The 21,726-nt window shown below is 35.6% G+C and overlaps 1 protein-coding gene across 1 annotated transcript in view; it reads left to right on the forward strand.

The window, feature by feature from the left end:
• The window catches only part of ZSWIM6 (zinc finger SWIM-type containing 6), a 235,281-nt gene that overhangs the window by 191,989 nt on the left and 21,566 nt on the right, over window positions 1–21,726 (forward strand). The window contains exon 5 of the mRNA XM_030927202.1: window positions 17,749–17,928. Within this exon, the coding sequence (XP_030783062.1) occupies window positions 17,749–17,928 (180 nt within the window). The remainder of the gene's footprint in view (window positions 1–17,748; window positions 17,929–21,726) is intronic.

Genomic DNA, 21,726 nt, shown 5'->3' on the forward strand with positions numbered 1-21,726 from the left:
TCAGTTCTTTGTGCTTTCTGCTGCAAAGATAACCTTTGAAATAGAAAGCCAAATGTCTGTGATTTTAAGCTATGACCAGCTAGATTAATAAATTTCAAAATCTGTTTCAGCAAACCTGGAGAAGAGAGTGAGAAGCATTAATAAAGTAGGAATCAGAGAGAGACCTCGAAGTGGCTTAGATTGGAAACCATGGTCTTCCTTTGTGTATGGTCAAGGGTTGAATGAGTTGGATGGGAGAATTCCAGACAGAGCACTTGGGTCAAATACAAGCTTGGAATGGAGAGAAAATCCTGTTAGGAGGAATGCTTCCAAAATGCTCCCAAGAGCACAAAGTCTGTTTCCCCCCCTGCCACTTTGGAGATGAGATTAATATATCCCGCAACCTGTTCCTCAGAACAGATTGACCATGCACTGGAAGATGTTCTTTGCTAAACATTAGGGTCATATGTAGACCACATAATTTGCAAGATTTACCTATATGTTTGGAAACCATTAACCACTCGTTGTATTTAATAGTATTATCGTCAGTTATTGTCTTTATTGGCACATTTAAACTAATATCGTATCCATCCTTTTTAATCCTCTTTTTATTCCTGTATTAATGTCCACTTGATAATCTTACCCCTTTTTTCTCCTCCTTCCCACAAATAGTGAAAGTAATTTTTTAAGTTATTTTTCCTATGAAGGTGAAAAAGTGTGCCTGATCCTGTAGTTGATGCTCGGTAAATATTTGTGAATAAAAAAGTGAACGAATAATTGAAGTGTAATGCTGACACTTATTTGGAAACATTAAGCAGTTTTTTTTGGTGTACTGAAAACAATGATTGAAAGGTATTAATCTTTACTGAGTCCTCCATTTTCTTCTTCCGCTTTATCTAGCCTTCTCCACCCATGTGCGTGATACTCATGGGTGCCTGTGTGTGCCCAGACACACACATGCACACTGAAATACAAGCAGTTTAGAGTACAGAAGGGCAACGATTCCCCCTTGCCATCAATGCTGCAGGTAATCTGTTGCATTAATCAGCCAGCCAGTGGGAAATGCATGGGGAGTGATTATAGTATCATACACAATACAATCAGCATGAAGCACTTGTCAAGACCAATACGTCAAAGTTTAATTCAGTAATAGAATGAATTAGAGCAAAATGAAACATTCTGTTCTCTAGGAAACCCAACACCCATCACAGGTTCTTTCTGAACTCCACAGAAAAGTCAGTGCGTTAAGAAATTGTTTTTTTGAATAGAATTACAGTTCCAATCTGACGAAATACTGCAAGCCAGTTTTCTTAGAATTTTTATACAAATATAGTGCTAAAGTGTCTACCTGACCATCAGCACTCTATACTAATAATCTTTGGTAAATATAATTATTTTTTAGTGGACTCTTGATTGTCTTTTGTCCTAAATTGGTTCTCCACAGCAAATGAATGGAAGGGCGTTGTACCAGTGGCTCAGGGAAGCACTTATGTGTAAATATGGATGGTGGACATTTGAATAGGAGACAAATTAACAAGAATCTGCTGTTTATAGTGCCCTCAGTTGTAGGCTCTGCTACTGTGGAGCTTACAGTCTAGTCAGGAAACAGAATAAATAAATGAAAAATAAAAAGCAACCCTGGACAGCTTAAGACAACTATAGAAACAAGGTTAATATAATGTAGGATGTGTTTTGGAAAATTTTGGCAATAGATGTAATGCATTTTATGTATTAGAATAAAATAAGTCACTATTACAAGTCACTATTATGTGTCAGTTGAGTCTTCTGGAGATAGAGTTATATAGACTTTGGAGTCAGGACTATTGGATGAACCATGAAACTGTTTATGAACAGTTTCTTATGTTTCTTATGCTTAACTGGCTAAGTTAAGCAGCCAGTGCAGAACACATGGAAAATGTTCTTGCAGGTTACCACAGTTCACATTCCTTCAGCTATTGACTGTGCTTTTGCCTTTTTGTATCTCAAAATAAGAAAGCATCTATCATTGTGCCTTTTATTTTCCTCTGATTTAAAATTTATTTATTTATTTATTTATTTTAGTTTCTCTTTACCTCTCTCCTTCCCTCTCTTGAAAAGGAGAAGGGTAGTGAGAGGTGGAGGAGGTGACTCTGGTGACCTCCTATAGAACCTGGCTTCCAGTGAGGTCAGGCTGTTTTTGATGTATCTTGCATGTTGACCGACTGCACCGACAAATCAAATGGGATGGGAAGACTACGTATCAGATAAGGGCCACAGGTTTATAGGGAGGAACATTATCCAGGATGCCAGTTAATTGTTTAGGAATATCTATGATTTATTTTCTTTCTTTCTTTCTTTCTTTCTTTCTTTCTTTCTTTCTTTCTTTCTTTCTTTCTTTCTTTCTTTCTTTCTTTCTTTTCTTTTCTTTTCTTTCTTTTTCTTTCTTTCTTTCTTTTTTTTTTTTTTTGATTTTTTGAGATGGAGTCTCACTCTGTCGTCCAGGCTGGAGTGCAGTGGTGTGATCTCAGCTCACTGCAAGCTCTGCCTCCCTGGTTCATGCCACTTCTGCCTCAGCCTCCATAGTAGCTGGGATTACAGGCGCCCACCACTGCGCCTGGTTAATTTTTTGTATTTTTAGTAGAGATGGGGTTTCACCATGTTAGCCAGGATAGTCTTGATCTCCTGACCTCATGATCCGCTCACCTTAGCCTCCCAAAGTGCTGGGATTACAGGCGTGAGCCACCGCGCCTGGCCGATTTATTTTCTTTCTTGACAACAAACATTTGGTTATTTTACTTTAGAATTTTGTCAGAACTTGGTTAAGTGATAACCATTGTGTGCCATTTAGCTAACGGTTTTGCCATGCTTGACCAGAGCGATCTCAAGAATTAGTTTTGCTGTATTCCTGAGGTTTTATTTTGAAATTTTCCTAGAAATGTTTTAGTGAATTAAAAACTGGCATATCAAATTTAAAGGAGAATGTTATTTAAAGTTAAAGTTATTTTCCAGGACGGGCGCAGTGGCTCATGCCTGTAATCTCAGCACTTTGGGAGGCTGAGGCAGGTGGATTACCTGAGGTTGGGAGTTTGAGACCAGCCTGGCCAACACAGTGAAAGCTATCTCTACTGAAAATACAAAAATTAGCTGGGTGTGGTGGCGCACACTTGTAATCCTAGCTGCTCCGGAGGCTAAGGTAGGAGAACCCGAGAGGCAGAGGTTGCAATGAGCCAAGATCACGCCACTGCACTCTAGCCTGGGCAACAGAGTGAGACTCTGTCTCCAAAAGGAAAAAAAAAAAGTTATTTTCCAAACATGGGATGGCTGACATATTAAGACAGCATTGTACTGAGAACAATACTATAATTAGGGTCACAATTTTAGTGTGGTTTGACCCAAGAAATTTTGTGACTGTAGTTTTGCTAGCACAACTAATTATGCCAGTGATCACCTATTTGTGACTGTAATTAGGCATTTCATGGCCTCTAAATAAGTATAATTAGTTAATTGGATCATGCATGAAATTCTAGACTCTTATGATAGCCTCTGAGAACAAAAATAAATATGATAAATATTATGAATTGTTTAATAGCTGTGGAAGCCTGGGAAATACCAAAAGTGATTGTTTTACTTTGCCTGCCATTACTTCATAATGGTAAACGTAATAAAAAGTAGAAATTAAACTTTCACTGTAATAATCTTTGTTTTTCTGAATTTGAGATAGAAGAAAGGGAGCCACTTGCCTTTCTTATTCACCTTTAGAGAAGGTGATGATGGTTGTACTGCTCCTCAGCCCCCACTGGCTGCTCCCCACTCCCCACTGTTGATGGCCCTGGGCTTTCTCCAGTAATATTATACACAGTTGTTTTCCTGGGATATATGGAGAAGACCAATATTTGTCAGAAATTCCAGTGGTATCTTTTATAGAAAGTGTGTAGCTTTTAATTAATCAATCAATTCATTGTTCAAAAAACCCCAAAAGTACAGCTTTTATTTTAATTACTGAGATGATTATGTTAACAAAAAAACCGTGAAGGAGAAGGAACTTGAAAAACAAGTTTTATTGACAGTGGAGGGTAGCAATGAATAGCTGATTTATTCAGTCACAAATCATAATGCTCTACCCAGAAACACACCCCAGCAGGCAAACAGCATACATGTGCATTATTCCAGAAGTGCTGACACTGACTTAACTCTTACAGAGCCAATCGAAATGTTTTCAGAGAAAACAGATTTCTTCTGACTTGAATAATCAGTCTTGAATCATAAGTTGAGCTTTTATTTATCTACTGTTTCAATCTACAATGAAATTACTTATCTCCTTTGCCTGTCAGTCCTGAAAAATGCAGTTTTCTTTTGTTAATTTAAGCTATTTCTAGATGGACCTATGTAAGTTTTTGTTGGATGTGCTTTCGTACCTATGGGAGAGACATGTTCTAAGTACGTAAGAACATGTGGTTGAATAAAGTACAGAGTTTATTAGCTGTACATTTAAGGATACTTTATAATTTCAGATGATAATATACTATTTATATTATATGCTAAAATATGAGGAATGGAATGGTGATTCTGTCAAGACTAGTATCATTTATTTTGGAATTCATATATACATAACTATACATACACATACCAACTTATAGAAAAACCTTCTGACCACATAGCTAGATTGGAGGTTAAACACCACAGTGTTTAAGAATATTGGTTTTAGGGGAACATGAATCTTAGACCAGATCCTGTTTCCCTTAATAGCAGCACCATTTTCTACTTCTCTCTGCACATCAGTTTCCTTATCTATAAAGTGGGTTTCTTTTTAATGTGAGGGTGAAATGTGAAAATATGTGTAAAACATTCAGTACAGGGTTAGTGTGAAGTAAACATTCAATAAATGGCAGCAATTATTATCAGGTGAATAAGTGTAGATGCCACTCACTTTTAGAAGTATGTTAGTGGAATTAAGTGGAGCAATCTTTGCACCCTAAAGACATTCAAAATTTTAAATGTAGAATCTAATTAGAAATCCAACATGTGTTACCTGATATTGTTAGGATTTTCTTTGAAGGGATAAAACTAGCATACAAACCAGTGTTAAATATTGCGAGGTGTACTGAGATACCTTTTATACTATTAAATTTTCATAATGACTTCTTTGTATTGCTTGACTTACAACTCTTCTCATATGATGAATGGTTTGTTTGAGTTTGATTATTTTAACTAACAACATTCTTATACTCATTTGCAAATAATTTAATTTTCTATTTTGTAATCTAGCAAATTTATAATCTTTTTTGATAACTGTGATAGGCTAAAGACGGCCACAGATTCTTTACTAGTAACTGTTTCATGAAGATGTGAAGTCTTTGTTCCCTCCTTTAGAATCTGGGTGATTTTTATACATGTTTGATCAACAGAATATATCAGAGGATATCTTGGGCCAGTTCCTGGGCCCAAGCCTTAGGTGACTGGCAACATCCACTTCCCATCTCTTCAAAGATCTTGGAGCCCTGAGTTTTCTATACATAAGAAGTCTGGCTCTCCTGAGGCTGCCAGGCTATCCACATGGAGAGGCCATATTGACACAGGGTGAAAGGGGAGACGAGAGAGAGAATTTCTAACTTACAGAATTGTGAGATATAACGGTATATTGTTATATTAATTAACTAAATTTTAGAGTAGTTTTTTAATACATAACAAGAACAGTGGTTATAAGTCTGACAATACTTCATGCTTCTTCTAATGGTTATTTTTCAAATGCTAGTAACCCCAGAAATGTAAAATATAGTGATGTGTAAAACTGAAGTTCTATTATTTCACTTAATCATATCCCTTGAATTGGACTAAGTTGGATGTTTGTCAATATTATTGGACAAACAGTATAACAGTCTTAGAGTATTATACATTTTCGTTTTTCATAATATTTCATTTACAGTAATTTGTCATCATCTTCAAACTCTTACGTAAGATTTCACATGGTTTGACTTCTTAGATTTTTCCCCAAAATAAGTTCTGATAACTAAGTTCCTATAGAAGACTATGGAACCTGGGCATTAAAACTAAAACGGCAGAGTGGATGGTAGACTGGAAGTGTTTTGGCAAAGATACTGTGGGAGCTGATCCAGAGAGAGGGAAGCTGAAGGAAGAGTACTCACAGGCTTGAGATTACCATGGACAGAGAAAATGTTCAGTAACCCTTTTGGGTTGGGGATGTGTTTCAGAAATGCCTCCTGGTAGGAGTAGGTAAGGATGCAAGGGATAATCCAGAAGCTAGGTGATGCACACACCAGTGATTTGAAAATTGCCAAAGCATCTCAGACCTTTAAATCACTCTCTTTGCCTGTAGGCCCAGACTGGAGTCCTGGGAGCTAGAGAGAATAATGTCTATAGGAAAACAAAACACATTTAAAAGTCTCTCATTGAAACCAAGGGAAAAGGAGAGATTGAAATGTGTTTCAATGCCAAGCGGAAATTGTTCAAGAACTCATCATTACAAGTTTCAGAAGTATTTAAAGTTACTGATTTTTGTTTAATATGTTGTCTTGTTTTATTTTATTAAATGTAAAATACTTATAAGGGTATTCAGAGTGATTTTGAGTGATTCTTTAGTCTGAGCACTCAATTCTGTTTTAACTGTTGATTCTCAATTTCTTCAACGTCCAAGTCTTTGATCACAGTGGTTTGCAGGAGTGCACCTTTTGAAGCTGTGTGAATTCAACATTTAGTAAAAACACTCAAGTCTAAACAACCCAATGAGGTTAGCAATATTGTTCCTATTGATTAAATGAGGGAACTACCATCACTGAGAGCCTCAGTGTCCCGGCCTAAAGTCTTATAGCTGGTAATCCACGTCTTAACCTTTCCAGATCAGACCTTGTTCATCAAAAACTTCTTCCTCTTGGAAATGTAAACAATAAGTGTGTGAGATTGGGCAAAATGGTGGTGATAATTTGTACACCTGAATGTTTGGTGGAAAAGGTTGGCTTTCAAGGAGTAGAGTTCATTCTTGCCACCCACATTTACCGAGCATGGGTTCTTGCCCACTGGCACTCTGCTTTTGGGGGGATGCAGAAGTAACCGAATGACTTGCACGATGATTTGTGTTCTGCCTCAGCAACATTCTGCCCATATTCTCTGACTGGCTAGGTGTAAGATGTGAATAGGTTTAAGGCCACTAAGTGGATTGGAACAATTTACTTTGTGTGACGAATGCTTTTTTTTTTTCTTCTTCTTCCCTGGGGGATTGCATTCCTAGTTTTGGTTTACTTTGCCTTATATGTTACAGTGCCATCTTTTTGCTAAAATCACTGAGTATGGAGTAGGAATACTATTAGAAAGGAGAGTAGAAACATGCTGGATGATAGAAAAAAGCTAGAGCTGATAGGTGCCATGGATAATTCAGAAACTAGATGATGCACACACCAGCAATTTGATAATAGCCTTTATATACTTTGATGCCTTGAAGCCAGGAAAGTAATTTAAAAATATTGAACTTGCTTTTATTGTAATTCATAGCAAATAATTAAGTGTTCTTTGTGAAAGAACCAATAGTACCTGACTAGGTGCCATGTCCTCTGTTAGGTGCAGAAAATGATGACTTCTCACTGAGCCTTCTGTCCTGGTTTTGGCCGAGTCCTTAAAGGGTTACTATTTCAGAGGGACAGCAGAATGAAGTGTTTAATCATCAAATAGCTTTATTTGTAAAGCTACAAATGTTTCAGGCGTATTGAAGGGAAAGGAAATAAATGCCCAAAGTGGGACTCTGAATTAATAAAATTTGGAGACTGACTTGCTCAATTTGGTTAAGTTGGTTATTAAGGCTAATTACAGCTTTTGTAGTGATGACTGTTAAGATAAAAGACCATATCTATTATAGCTTTGAACTTGAATCTAACATTAAGAACCTCTTTCAGGATGAAACCTCTCTTTAGGGAGGTGAGCAATAAAAGAATGTTACAAGCAAATTAATAAAGGCTTGGTTTTTAAAAAATTTTTCATTCTGCAAAATGGAAATTTTCTAATTAGAGAAATGTAAGCATGCAAATCTGAGTTTTATGGAGTCCTTTTTTTCTTCAAAATCATAGAAATCATTGTTTAAAGTTGCCAAGAATATTTAGCATCTTGTTTTTAAGGACCTCAACCTCTCTGAGTTTTAGTTTTCTCATTGCTATGGTCTGAATGTTTGTGTCCTCCCCAAAATTTTTATGTTGAAATTGTAACTCCTAAGATGATGGCATTAGGAGTTGGGGCTCTTGGGAGGTGATCAGATCATGAGGATGGAGCCCTCAGGAATGTGATTGGTGCTCTTATCAAAGAGGCCTGAGGGAGCTTGTTTACCCCTTTCCCCGTGTGAGGACACAATTAGAAGGTGCCGTCTCTGAGGGGCATGCCCTCACCAGATGCCAAATCTGCACCTTGATGTTGGGACTTCCTACCCTCCAGAACTGTAAGCAGTAAATGTTTGTTGTTTATGAGCTACCAAATTTATGGTATTTTTGTTATAGCATCCTAAATAGACTAAGACACTTATCTTTAAAATAGAATAGTAATTCTGACTGTGAAGGGTTCTTGTAACAAGTTAATGATAAATGATTGTAAAGCCCTAAATATGATGCCTCTAGCATGTAGTGGGCACCCAGTAAATGGTGACTTAATGGTAATATGATTATTTAATTTTTAAGGTTGTACAAGTCTTACTATACTATAAAATACATACTGTAAATACTATAAAAATACATACACTAAAATTTTTTAGTGTACAGTTTTGAGTTTGGACAAATGCATATAGTCATGTAACCACCACCACAATCAAGATAGAGAACAGTCTACCACCCCCCCAAAATTCCCTCATCCTGTCCGAATCCCTAGCAACCACTTATCTGTTCTCAGTCCCTTTAGTTTTGCCATTCCAGAATGTCATATCGATTGAATAATAAGTTTGTGTGTGTATACCCTTTTGATTCTGGCTTCCTTTATTTAGTGTAGTGTATTTGAGATATTATGTGTACATCAGTGGGTTTTTGTTGTTGTTGTTATTGCTGAGTGGTATCTTCTGTATGAATGTACCATAGTTTGTTTATCCATTCACTAGTTGAAGGACGTCTAGATTGGTTCCTGTCTTTCACATTTACAAATTAAGCAGCTATAAACATTCTTGTACAAGTTTTTGTGTGAACATAAATTTGTATTTCTCTTGGGCAAATCCCTCGGAGTGGGATTGCTGGGTCATATGGTCGAAATACATTTAACTTCATGAGAAACTGCCAGACTGTTTGCCAGAGTCTGTGCCACTTTATTAAACACTCTTCAAACAGCAATTTATGAGCATTCAGTTGCTCCACATCCTTGCCTGCAGTTGCTGTCAGGTTAAATTTTTTTTTGTATAATTGTAGCTATTATAATATGTATATAATGGTATCTCATTGTGATCTTAATTTGTATTTCCTAATGATTAACAATATTGAGTATGTTTTTTTTTTTTTTTGTCTGCAATTTGCCACCTATATATCTTCTTTGGTAAAATGTCTTTCTAAATTTTTTGCCTTTTTCCAAAAAAATGGACTGTGTTTTTTAAGCAGTTTTAGATTCACAGAAAAATTGAGCAGAGATTTCCCATAGACCCCTTACCCCCAACTTATGCATATTCTGTCTCATTATCAGCATCCTCCACCAGAGTCATACAATTGATGAACCTACACTGACATTTTATTACCACCCAAAGTTCGCCCTTGGTGGTATGCATTTGATGAGTTTGGACAGATGTATAATGATACATGTATCCACCACTAAAGTATCAAACAGAGTAGATTCACTATGCTAAAAATCCTCTATGCTGTTCCTATTCATCTCTTCCTGCACCCAAACTCCGGCTGCCACTGTTCTTTTTCCCATCTCCATAGTTTTCTCTTTTTCAGAAGGTCATATAGTTGGAATCATACAGTATGTAGCCTTTTCAGATTGGATCACTTAGTTAATATGCATTTAAGTTTCCTCTGTGTCTTTTCTTGGCTTGATAGTCTTTTTTTTTTTTTTTTTTTTTCTGCCCAGTTTTATTGAGTTAAACTCCTTAATGAGTTTTGAGAAAGTTTACATATTCTAGATCCAAGTCCTTTATCACATGTACAAGTTGCAGGTATTTTCTCCTAGTCTGTAACTTGTTTTCTCATTCTCTTAACAGTGTCTTTTGTAGGATAAAACTTATAAATTTTGATGAAGTCGACTTTATCAATTTTGTCTTTTATGGGTCATGCTTTTGATTTTGTATCTAACATTATCTTTGCCTAAATCAAGGTTACAATGATTTTCTCCTAAACTTTTTTCTAGCAGTTTTGTGGTTTTTTATTTTTTATTTTTTATTTGGGTTCATGATCCACTTTGAGTTAATTTTTTTATGAAGTAAGTGTATAATACGGATTTTGGTTCATTTTTTTTCACACGAATATCTAATTGTTCCCAGCACCAGTTGTTGAAAAAACTTACCTTTTCTCCATTCAATTGACTTTGAACCTTGAATTGACCACATTTGTCTAGGTATATTTCTGAACTCTGTTCTGTTCCTTTGATCTATGTGCCTATCCCTTCATCACTAGTACAGTTTTGATTACTCTAGCTTTATAGGAGTCTTAAATCTTTTGTCTTTGTCCTTCGTACAACTTTGCTGTTTTTAAAAATTGTTTTGGCTATTCATTCTATTGCATTTCTTGTCAGTATACACACAAACACTGGCTAGCGTTTTGAATGAGGTTATGTAGAATATATAGATCAATTTGGGGAGAATTGACATGTTAACAGTATTGAGTTTTCCAATCCATGAACATGGTAACCTCCCACTTTTCAGTATTGTCTTTGATTTCTTCCATCAGTGTTTTGTAGTTTTTAACATAGAGACTGCACGTGTTTTCTTAGAATTATAAGCCAAGATTTTTTGGTGCTAAGATAAGTAGTACTTTTTGGGTAAGTTTTGATTTCCAATTGTTCATATTTAGCATATATACGTACAGTTTTTTGTTTGTTTTGAGGTGTTTTTGTTTGTTTGTTTTTTTTCATTTGAGCGTATATCATATGACCTTGTTATACTTATTGGTTCTAAGAGCAATTTTATCCTTTCCACTTAATGTCTTTAATCCCCTCCCCTTGCTTTGTTGGCCTGTCTAGAATTTCCAGTGTGATGCTGAATAGAAGGGGTAAGAGCAGACATCTTTGCCTTGTTTCTATCGTAAGGGAGTAATATTCAGTCTTTTACTATTACCGTGTTAACTGTAGGATTTTTTGCAGATGCCCTTTATCAGGTGAAGGAAGTTAGCTCCTATTCCTAGTTTTCTGAGAGCTTGCTTTATCATGAAGGAATGTCAAATTTTGCCAAATACTTTTTCTGTATCTGTTGAGATTATCATACGGTTTTTCTTCATTAGTCTGAATATGGTGAATTATACTAATTTATTTTTGAGTGTTAAACTAGCTTTGCATTCCTGTGATAAACCATATGTTGTGTATTTTCCTTTTCTGATAATTACTTAATTAGATTTGCTAATATTTTTGTTGAGGCATTTTACTACTATATTCATAAGGGATATTGATCTGCAGTTGAGCCTACTTGTAATGTTTTCATCTGGTTTTAGTATCAGGGTAATAATGCTGGCCTCACACAGTGGGAACCCTTCCCTCCTCTTCCGTTTTCTAGAAGACATTGTGTAGAATTGATACTATTCTTAAATGTTTGGTAGACTTTTCCAGGGAAACATCTGGATCTGTATTGTTAGAGATTTTTACCTGCACATTTAATTTCTTTAATTAATTTACAACCATTTAGGTTATTATTTCCTCTTGAGTGAGCTTTGATAGTTTGTGACTTTCAAGGAATTTTTTCATTTTATCTAAGTTGTAGAATTTATGAGCATAAAGTTGTCCAGAGTATTCCCTTAGGATCCTTTTAATATCTCTGAGATCTATAATGATGTCACTGCAACCTCCACCTCCCTGATTCAAGCAATTCCCCTGCCTCAGCCTCCAAAGTGGCTGAGTTTACAGGCACATGCCACCACGCCCGGCTAATTTTTTTTTTTTTTTTTTTTTGTATTTTTAGTTGAGACAGGGTTTCACCATGTTGGCCGTTGGAGTTTCTCAAACTCCTGACCTTAGGCGATCCGCCTGCCTCAGCCTCCCAAAGTGCTGGGATTACAGGCGTGAGTCACTGCGCCTGGCCGATGTGCCCTTTTTTTTTAATTCCTGACACTGGTAGTGTGTATCTTTCTCTCTCTCTCTCTCTCTCTCTCTCTCTCTGTGTGTGTGTGTGTGTGTGTGTGTGTGTGTGTGTGTGTGTGTCAGCCTAGCTATAGCTTCACTGATTTTATCACTCTTTTTAAAGAACCACCTTTTGTTTCATTGATTTTTTTTTTTTTTTCCTGCTTGTTTTCAGTCTCATAGATTTCTGATCTCTTCCTTTCTGCTTTCTTTGGCTTTGGTTTCTCATTCTTTTTCTGTTTTCTTAAGGTGGATATTTATATCATTGATTTGAATCCTTTTTTATTTTCCACTGTAAGCATTTAGTACTCTAAATTTTTCTCTAAACACTTTTTTAGCTGTATACCATAAATTTCAAAATATTTTTTCATTTTTATTCAATACAAAGTATTTTCTGATTTTCCTTGTAACTATTTCTTTGACTCATGAGTTATTAGAAGCATGTTTAATTTCCAGATATTTTGGAATTTTTCAAATGTCTTTCTTTTACTAATTTCTGAGTTAATTCTGTTTTGTCAGAGCATGTATACCTGGTGTGATTTCAGTTCTTTTAAATTTGTCAAAATTTGTTTTATGGCCTAGAATATAGACTATCTTGGTGAATGTTTTTTGTACATTTTAAAATAGTAGGTTTTAGCTGGGCACAGTGGCTTACACCTATAATCCCAGAGCTTTGGGAGGCTGAGGCTGGAAGACTGCTTGAGGACAGCTAGAGTTTGAGGCCAGCCTGGGAAACATAGTGAGACCCTGTCTCCTCGGGAGGCTGAGGTAGGATGATTCCTTCAGCCCAGGAATTTGAGGCTGCAGGGAACTATGATCATTCCACTGCACTCGAGCCTGGGCGACAGAGCAAGATCCTGTCTCAGTAAATAAATAAATGAACAGTAGGTTTTTGTTTGTTTGTTTGTTTCTGCTAATGTTAGGTGAAGTGCTTTATAAATGTCAGGTTTAGTTGGTTGGTATTGTTCATCTTATTCCTTTCTGTGCTGGGTAACAGAATATCTGAGACTGGGTAAATTGTAAAGAGCAGAGATTTGTTTCTTACAGTTCTGGAGGCTGGGAAGTCCAAGGCTGAGGGTCCTGCATCTGGCAAGGGCCTTCTTGCTGTATCACTCTATGACACAGGACAGAAGGGCAAGACAATCATGCATGCAAGAGAGTAGGATAGAGGCCCCAAATCATCCTTTTATCAGAAACCCACTCCTGAGATAATTAACCCACTCCCACCATAACAGCTTGAGAGCGCAGCCTTCATGACCTCATCACCTCGTAAGGGCCTCACCTCTCAACACTGTTGCATTGGGGATCATGTTTCTAACACATGAACTTTGGGGGACACATTCAGACCATAGCAGTGTTCAAGTATTTGCTAACTTTCTGACTACTTGTCCTGTTAGTTACTGAAAGAAGAATATTGAAGTCTCCAAATATAATTGTGGATTTGTCTAGTTCTCCTTTAAGTTCTGTCAGTTTTGCTTCCTGTATTTTGAAGTCTTATTGTGAGGTGCAGCAGAGTCGTCTGGAATTATGGAAAACTTTCTGGAAAACTGACCTTTTTATCTTTATGTAATGCCCCTCTTTATACCTGGTATAGTATTCCTTGTTCTAAAGTCACTTTATGTGATACTGATATAGTCATGCCAGCTTTATTTTATAGTGTTTTTTCATGGTATATATTTTTTCATCCTTTTACATTTAATCTATGTCATTATATTTACAGTGGATTTCTTATACACAGTATAAGAAAGATTTGGGTCTTGTTTTTTAGCCTGATTTGACCATTTCTTTTAATTTATATGTTTAGACCATTTATATTTTATATAATTATTGATATGGTTGTTGAATTTAGGTCTACAATTTAATCATTTGTTTTTTGTTTATTCCCTCTGTTTCCATTCATCTCTTCCCTCTTTCTTGCTTTCTTTTGGATTACTTATTTTAAAAATGTTTTATTATAATTTAATTTCTATTATCCTTTGTGTTTGTATCTCCTGGAATATTTTTGGTGGTATCAGTATTATAGTAAACATACCTAAGCTTTCACAGTCTATTTGAAGTTAATATTTTTGCCATGTTAAATGGCATGTAGAGTATAACAAAAATATACATATATATATATAAACTGTATATATATAGTTTTGTTGTTAGGCTCTACATGCCATTTAACATGGAAAATATATATATATATCATGTATATATAGTTTATAGATACAGTTTTTATGTATATTTTTTCCTTTACTCTCCCTTTTTTTATGTTATAGTTGTCATGTGCACTTTAAAACTCTATATGCATTTAAAACTCCACAAGATGCTGCTTAAATTCTTACTTTTAACAGTCATACTTTTAAAGAACTTAAAAGTAAAAAATGGTCTATCTACTGAGATGTTTATCATTTCTATTGTTCTTCCTTTATTCCTGAACTTCCAAGTTTCCTTCTGATACTATTTCTCCTCAGCATAAAGAATTTCCTTCAACATTTCTTTTAGAACAGATGTCTTGGCAACGAATACTGTAAATTTTCCCTGATCTGGATGTGGTTATATTTCATCATCACTCCTGAATGATGTTTTTGCTGGATATAGAATTCTGATCGACACTTTAGTTTCTTTTAATCCTTTAAAGATTGTATTCTGTTTCCAGATGAGAAACTTCTAATTATTCAAGTCACTATTCTTCTATGTATGATATTTTGATATTCTCTGTTTTCAGGATTTTTTTCTTCATCTTTGCTTTTCAGCAGTTTATGACATATTTGGGAATGGTTTTCTTTGAGTTTATCTTATTTGAAGTTGGCTAAGCTTCTTGGATCTGTAAGTTCGTATCTTTCTACAAATTTAGGAGGTTTTCAGTCATGATTTCTTTGAATTTTTTCTTCTCCTCATCTTTTGGGAATCGAATGACATAAATGTTAAACCTTTTGATATTGTCTTACCTGTTTGCTCAGCTCATTTATGTCTAGTTGTTTTTCTCTCTTTTCTTCAGTTGAGATCATTTCTAGCTTTACATTCACTGACTTTTCCCTCTGTCATCTCCATTCTGCTGTTGATCTCATCCAGTTAATTTTTAATTTCAGATATTGTTTTGTTAGCCCTAAAATTTCTGTTTAATTCATTTTTTTATAGTTTATATTTCACTTCTGAGAACTGCCTTTCTATTCCTTTCAATAGGGTTTACCTTCATTTCATGGACCTTAATTATAATAGTTGGTATAGAGCCTCTGACTGATAATTCTAACATCTGGTTCATCTTGCTTGGTATCTGTTGACTATTTTTTCCCCTTGGGAATTGGTGGCATTTTGCTGTTTATTTGTAAGTCGCGTAATTTTGGGTCCTGGACATTTTGAATGTTGTATCATGAGAGCCTGGGGATTATTTAAATAATTGAAATCCTCAGGAGATTGTTTTTAAACATTTCTTAAAGCATGCAGCAAACCAAGGTAGATTCAGACCATAAATTATTTCCTGTCTATTGGGTGATAGTTCCAATGTCAGTTAGTTTTCAAAACCTTGGTTATGCTGCCTTGGATCTGTCTCATGCACATGAAGTGTGACCAGGACTGGTACCAGTTTGTACACAGAATTCAGAGATCCCCCTTTTCAGCTCCTGGTTTGGGGGTCCTTTTTCCCTGTGCTTATACCAGCTAGATGAGGGTTCTCAAGTTTTTGCTGCATGTGTCGTTTATAAAGTTCCCTGGATGGGACTAATTTTATTTCAATGCTAGGAGAAAAAGAAGAAGGGAAAACATAATGGCAAGTCACCCCCATCAGGGTTGCTTCTCCCGGTTTTATTTTCTCTCTCCAATCTGCTTGCTCTTACTTTTCAGAATCCTCAGGTTACTACTACTTTTTGTGTTTTGTCCAAAGTTTTTGTTGTTATCATTGGGAGGGATGAGCATGGCTTACTCCATCTTCGCTAGCCATGTTTTATTTTTAATTGGCATTTTAAAATATAGAAATGCAGGTTGTAAATATCTGTGGCTTAGATAGGTTGTGGCCCTTTTTGCTTTCTGTTCATAAAAGCTATTTGATATTTAAAATAATAGATACTGTAATGTAGCAGTCCCCAACCTTTTTGAGACCAGGGACTGGTTTCATGGAAGACAATTTTTCCACAGATTGGGGGGTGGGAGAGGATGCTTTTAGGATGAAACTGTATCACCTCAGATTATCAGGCATTAGTTAGATTCCCATAAGGAACATGCAACCTAGATCCCTCGCATGCGCAGTTCACAATAGTATTCATGTTCCTGTGATAATCTAATGCCACCGCTGATCTGACAGGAGGCAGAACTCAGATGGTAATATTTGTTCATCTGCCATTCACCTCCTGCTGTGCGGCCAGGTTCCTAACAGGCCATGGCTCAGTTCCTAACAGACCACAGACTGGTACCAGTCTGCAACCTGGGGGTTGGGGACCCCTGCCCTAATGGTAGAAGCTTGTTTATTTTTAATGAGGAAGAATGTAAGCCATATCTTTTGGACAAATAAAACATAAACAGTTTTCATTCCTACCATTATTATGCATTTAACTAACAAATGATTAAAACATAAACAGACAAGCACACATACCTTTTCAAAGAAGTTATGTTGTGAAAAACTTTGGAATACTGGTGTCTGTCTTGCTTTGAAATTTAAGTAAACTTGAACTTTTAAAATTTGTGAAATATTTGCTTGAATTTTCTACCTCTTTGAAAAATGTAGAAAGGAATAATAAATTTATCAGACTTTAATTATTCAAATTATGAGTTATGCCTTTATTCTAAATGTATGATTGCCTTTCTTTTGAAAAACTAGGGAAATTTTGATTACAGTTTAGTAATTTTACTCATGAAGATATAAATTTAGTGATTTCAACTATATTTTTAAAATCAGTTACTGATTAAATCATTTAGGGAAGTATGTTTAAATGAATTTTATTTTTGAAAGACCTATTTTAGTGGCTTTTTTTTGCCCCAAACTATTCACATTTTACTGACATGTAAATATGCATACTAATTAATAAGCATAATAAAGTTTGAAATTATAAGGAGAACAGGAAGTTATTTGTGTCTACTATATGCCTTAATGATTTTATTATAAAGAGTAATTTTAGAAAGTAAATCCAATTTTTGTGCAGAACCATTTGGAGTGATATATTGCAGTATCCATGTATAGAGTCTGTAAATTGGACCCTGAGATTGTATATGTTATTGGCATTTTTATCTAAAATGTCATACAAGTAAGAAGTTGATTACTATTGGCATTTGTGAAATATGAAGTATATTTTATCATGTAAGAGTATTTGGATATTTGGTTCAAACCTTGGATCTGTTGTCCTCCTTTCCGTAAACTCTCTGTGGGATTTGTGGCTTACATTAAGGAGAACTGAGTTATAAAAATGACCGACTTGGGTCTATTTTGAAATTGTTTATAATTAACTTGATAATTTAAGTAATTTAAAATTTTAAGTATAATATAAATTACATTTTTAAATTTTAATAAATTTAAACAATTTAACTTGATAACATTGGATATTTTTATAATTTTTAAAAATTTTACTTTCCTTTCCTCCTTTAAATTAGGTGCTCTGTGGATGTGTATAGTTTTAAACCCCCACTGCAAGTTGGAGCAAAAGGCCAGTTGGCTAAAACAACTGAAGAAATGGAACAGTGTTGATGTCTGTCCGTGGGAAGACGGAAATCATGGCAGTGAATTACCCAACTTAACCAATGCTCTGCCTCAGGGTGCAAATGCCAACCAAGGTTAGTCCACCATAATGTTCTGCTCAATTTGTAGCTACTTAATTATCCATATGTGCTTATAATAGTAACTTACAATGTATACGGGAAAATGATTTTACCAGCTTAAGAACTTACAACTCCAGTACTTATTATGTGTTGACTTTGAGTGTATGTGTGTCTGTGTGTATATTTTAAATTTAACTGAGATATTTGTATACTTTTGTTATATTCTCAGAATATGGATTAATATAATACTTATTTTATATATTAGTATGTTAAAATGGCCTATCAGTGATTTATTATGGACATTCTTTTCTAATTTAAAGAGCACATGGAGTAGGATGGTTAATATATTACTTTTAAAACACACTATCAAGAGGCTTGAGGAGCTATATGTTTTTATCTTTGTTGGTCAATCCATGTTTGATCTACTGTATAATTTAGTCCCTTAAAAATTCTTAGTTTTCAAATGTAGTAAGGAAATATTTTGTGACTCGATTGAAGGACATAGAATGCTGTTGACATTTTACTGGGAAATTTTTTTATTGTGAGGAGTTGTCTAGCATAGTTGTCCCCACCTGCTGTAGGCTAATAGTGCCCTCCAAGTTTTGGGACAACCAAGAAATGCTCCCAGACATTTCCAAAAGAACCTCTGTCTCTCATTTCTGTCCCGTTTTTTTTAGTTTCTCCCTCTCTATTGTACCTATGTATTCAACCCAAGTCTCTCCCATCTTTAAAAAACTTCGTTCCTTGGCCCCATTTTTCCCTTCTACCTGCTGCAGAATGTTCTCTTCCCTTTCAAAATGAAATTCTTAAGTAATTAGTTCTTGCAAATAGAAATTTTATTAACTAATTCATGACACTATTTTTGCATGATTCAGTGCATTTTTTGTGAGAAAATTGAAAGATTTGAAAGTCATGATAGAAGCAAGGTGGGAATTAGATAACATTAGGATTCAGAATCAAGACTACATTCTCTATGTACTATCCACATGCAGAATTTGTACTACTAGAAATAACTGGAACAATGTGCTGAGTTTGAATGTGATGTTAGTACAGTGTTTTTAGTCTCCGCAAAGAAAGAAAATGATACATATTACTCCATAGGGACTTTTCCAATCAAAAAGAAGTTTTAGGACTTGAGAAAGACAATTGTCTGACTCTGCCTTGTCTGGAAAGATTTGCCATGGGAATTCAGTATTTGAAGTCTGTCATATCTTTATTGCCCATGATGATTGTATTTAATAACTTCAAAGAAAATAAATGTATCCTACATAACCCCAGTTTTTTTCCAGGTGCTCAGAATTTTTAAGTTTAGTTGTTCAACATTTATTCTCTTCCATTGCTAGGAAAGGGTATGCCTACATCCACATAGGTAATATCCTTAATCCCCTTCTATTTATACTATGTTTTATTCCCCACTGCTTTTGGGGACTGCTACTCAAACATTTTACATTTTACTTTTTACGTTCCATTTATTCTGTTACCCTTGATTAAGCATGAATATTTCATGGCCTTAGAAAGCTGGTAAGAAGTGGTCCAGCCTCCAGACTTAAAAAGTTCATTTCACTTACGGTTTGACCTAGGTGATACAAAGTTGGGACCTTGTTTCTAACGGCAGTGTTTATATCTGTTGGCCCTAAAGGCACCAGGGTACCTACTTTTAGCAGAATACGCCCATCCTTCTGAGGGGCTGTCAGAAGAGACATGCCTACAGGGAGGTTTGGTGTTCATACCTGTAGTGCCTTCCCTGTATAGCTGAGCTGGCTCCCCAGGGGAGAGCTTGTGGTGGCCAATAGAGTCCAGCAGCTGTGCCATTGCAGCTGGACTGAGTGTGCACACAGTATAGGCCATGAGCAGAATTTCTTGTGTTTACACATTAGAGTGAATGTCGGGCTTATCCAGGCTCTGCCTCTGCTGAGGTAATTTAGTAGAGTTAATGAATAACAACATTGCAAATTATACCCTTTGAAAGATAATAATTTTTTTAATATACCAAAATGATAGCCAATTTTATAATTTTTTTAGTAAAAGAACTAAGACTGTCTCCTTTTTACTTTTCTTCATTTCCCAAGTTTTCCTTAATCAGCATGTATTACTATTTTGTATACTTTATTAAAAATTCTTACAAATGTATGTATTTATCATTTAAAAAATTGATCAAGATAATTATTTCTCTTTTTTCAATCTTACTGCAAAATTGAATAACCACAGACCTTCAAGATTTTAAAAGTTGACTAATTTTGATACCTAGTCAAACCAGATTTTTAATTGTATATCTTTATATCTAGCCACATACTGAATTTTATGTGTTTCCCATATTATTACAGGACTTTTCATTTACATTTCATTTCATGAGTATTTAGCCTCTTTTGTTGTCACTGGTTTTATTAGAGCTAACCATGTTAAAAGCCTAGTGTGTGTACTCTACATTTCTCTATGCTTATACAGTCACATATAAACATGTGAAAGGTTCAGGTATTTATTAATATTGTATAAAAATGGAATCATGTTAACAGCTTGCTATTTGAGCCAAATCAATAGGCAGACCTCTAACTCACTCTTTTAATACGTGCATAATACTAAGTTGCTCTTTTAAAGTCTCGTTTTAGTTTTAAATTTTGTTTCTATGATTTCAGCTTAACAAAATAAATGAAATGACAAAAGATACTTACATGAGGCTAAAAAACACTTATGTGAGGTTTGGACTTTGAAACATTTGATCAATTGACTGTGAGAGGTCATGGAACCAATTTCTTGCTGGGTATGGGTATATTTATTCTGCTCAGCAGAAAGCCCCAATAGATTCAAAACGTCCTTAAATGTAGGGCTTTGCCTTCTCCCTTGCAGTTTCTCTATCCATCCATGAGGAGTGTGGGTGGGAGCCATAACAGATCATCATTATTTGTGCCTCTCAAATGATCTATCACACATGCATTTTGATATGTCTACCATTCAGGTACAGATAGCTAAGTTGACCTGAGACCAAACTGAAGTAATGTCTCTTTGTTAAAGACCTGTCAAAAGCCTTTCCAAACCAGCTTAATTAGCTGAATTTGCAATAAGGATATCTGTATTTTGGTCTCCACTGTCACTGCCTGACGGTGTGACCTTGGCAAGTCACTTTACTTCCCTTGCTTTTCAGTTCCAACAGCAGAGTAAAGGGGTTGGCGTAGATGAGTTCTCCAATCTCTTCTCAATTCAGTTGTCCTTTGATTTTTGTGTTTTCCCTTATGTCTGTGCTCAGCCAAAGGTCTAGTTGACAGGAAAATGAAATCTTACCAATTAAGAAGGAAGCTCCAGATTTTGCTTCTCATTTAATTAAGTCTCAGAACAATAAGGGGTTATACTTGAACTAGGTTAAGTACACAGAAATAGTTTGTTAACCTGATTTCCAGCTGAGGATTGCTAAAGTTTGTGCCACAGTTGAAGGTAAGTTTAGAGTGGGAACCCAAGGGGTGGGTGTGCAGGTAGAATTTGAACCATATGATCCTTAGGAATTGAATAATCCCAGGAGTTGGGGTGAGAATATCCTTTATTCCCCAAACATTTCTTTTCTCCGTCAGGTCCTGAAACTTGAACCCTCTTCGGAGTGTATGGCTCTGCTCTTTTGTGATGCCCCGGCATACACTATGCTGGGGACATCACACCAGTCATGGAACCTGCCCAGGAGTCAGGAGGCAGCCTGTAGGGGCAAGGTAAGTGCGCTGGTTTGTTTTGTAGCTATGTTGTGTGGCTTTGTGAAATGTTAAATATATGCATTTATGCCCTTCGGGATATAAAGTGGTATTTAAGCATTATATCCCAAGAAGCATAATA

The sequence above is a fragment of the Rhinopithecus roxellana genome, chromosome 3 (genome assembly GCF_007565055.1).
Source record: "Rhinopithecus roxellana isolate Shanxi Qingling chromosome 3, ASM756505v1, whole genome shotgun sequence".
Lineage (NCBI taxonomy): Eukaryota > Metazoa > Chordata > Mammalia > Primates > Cercopithecidae > Rhinopithecus > Rhinopithecus roxellana.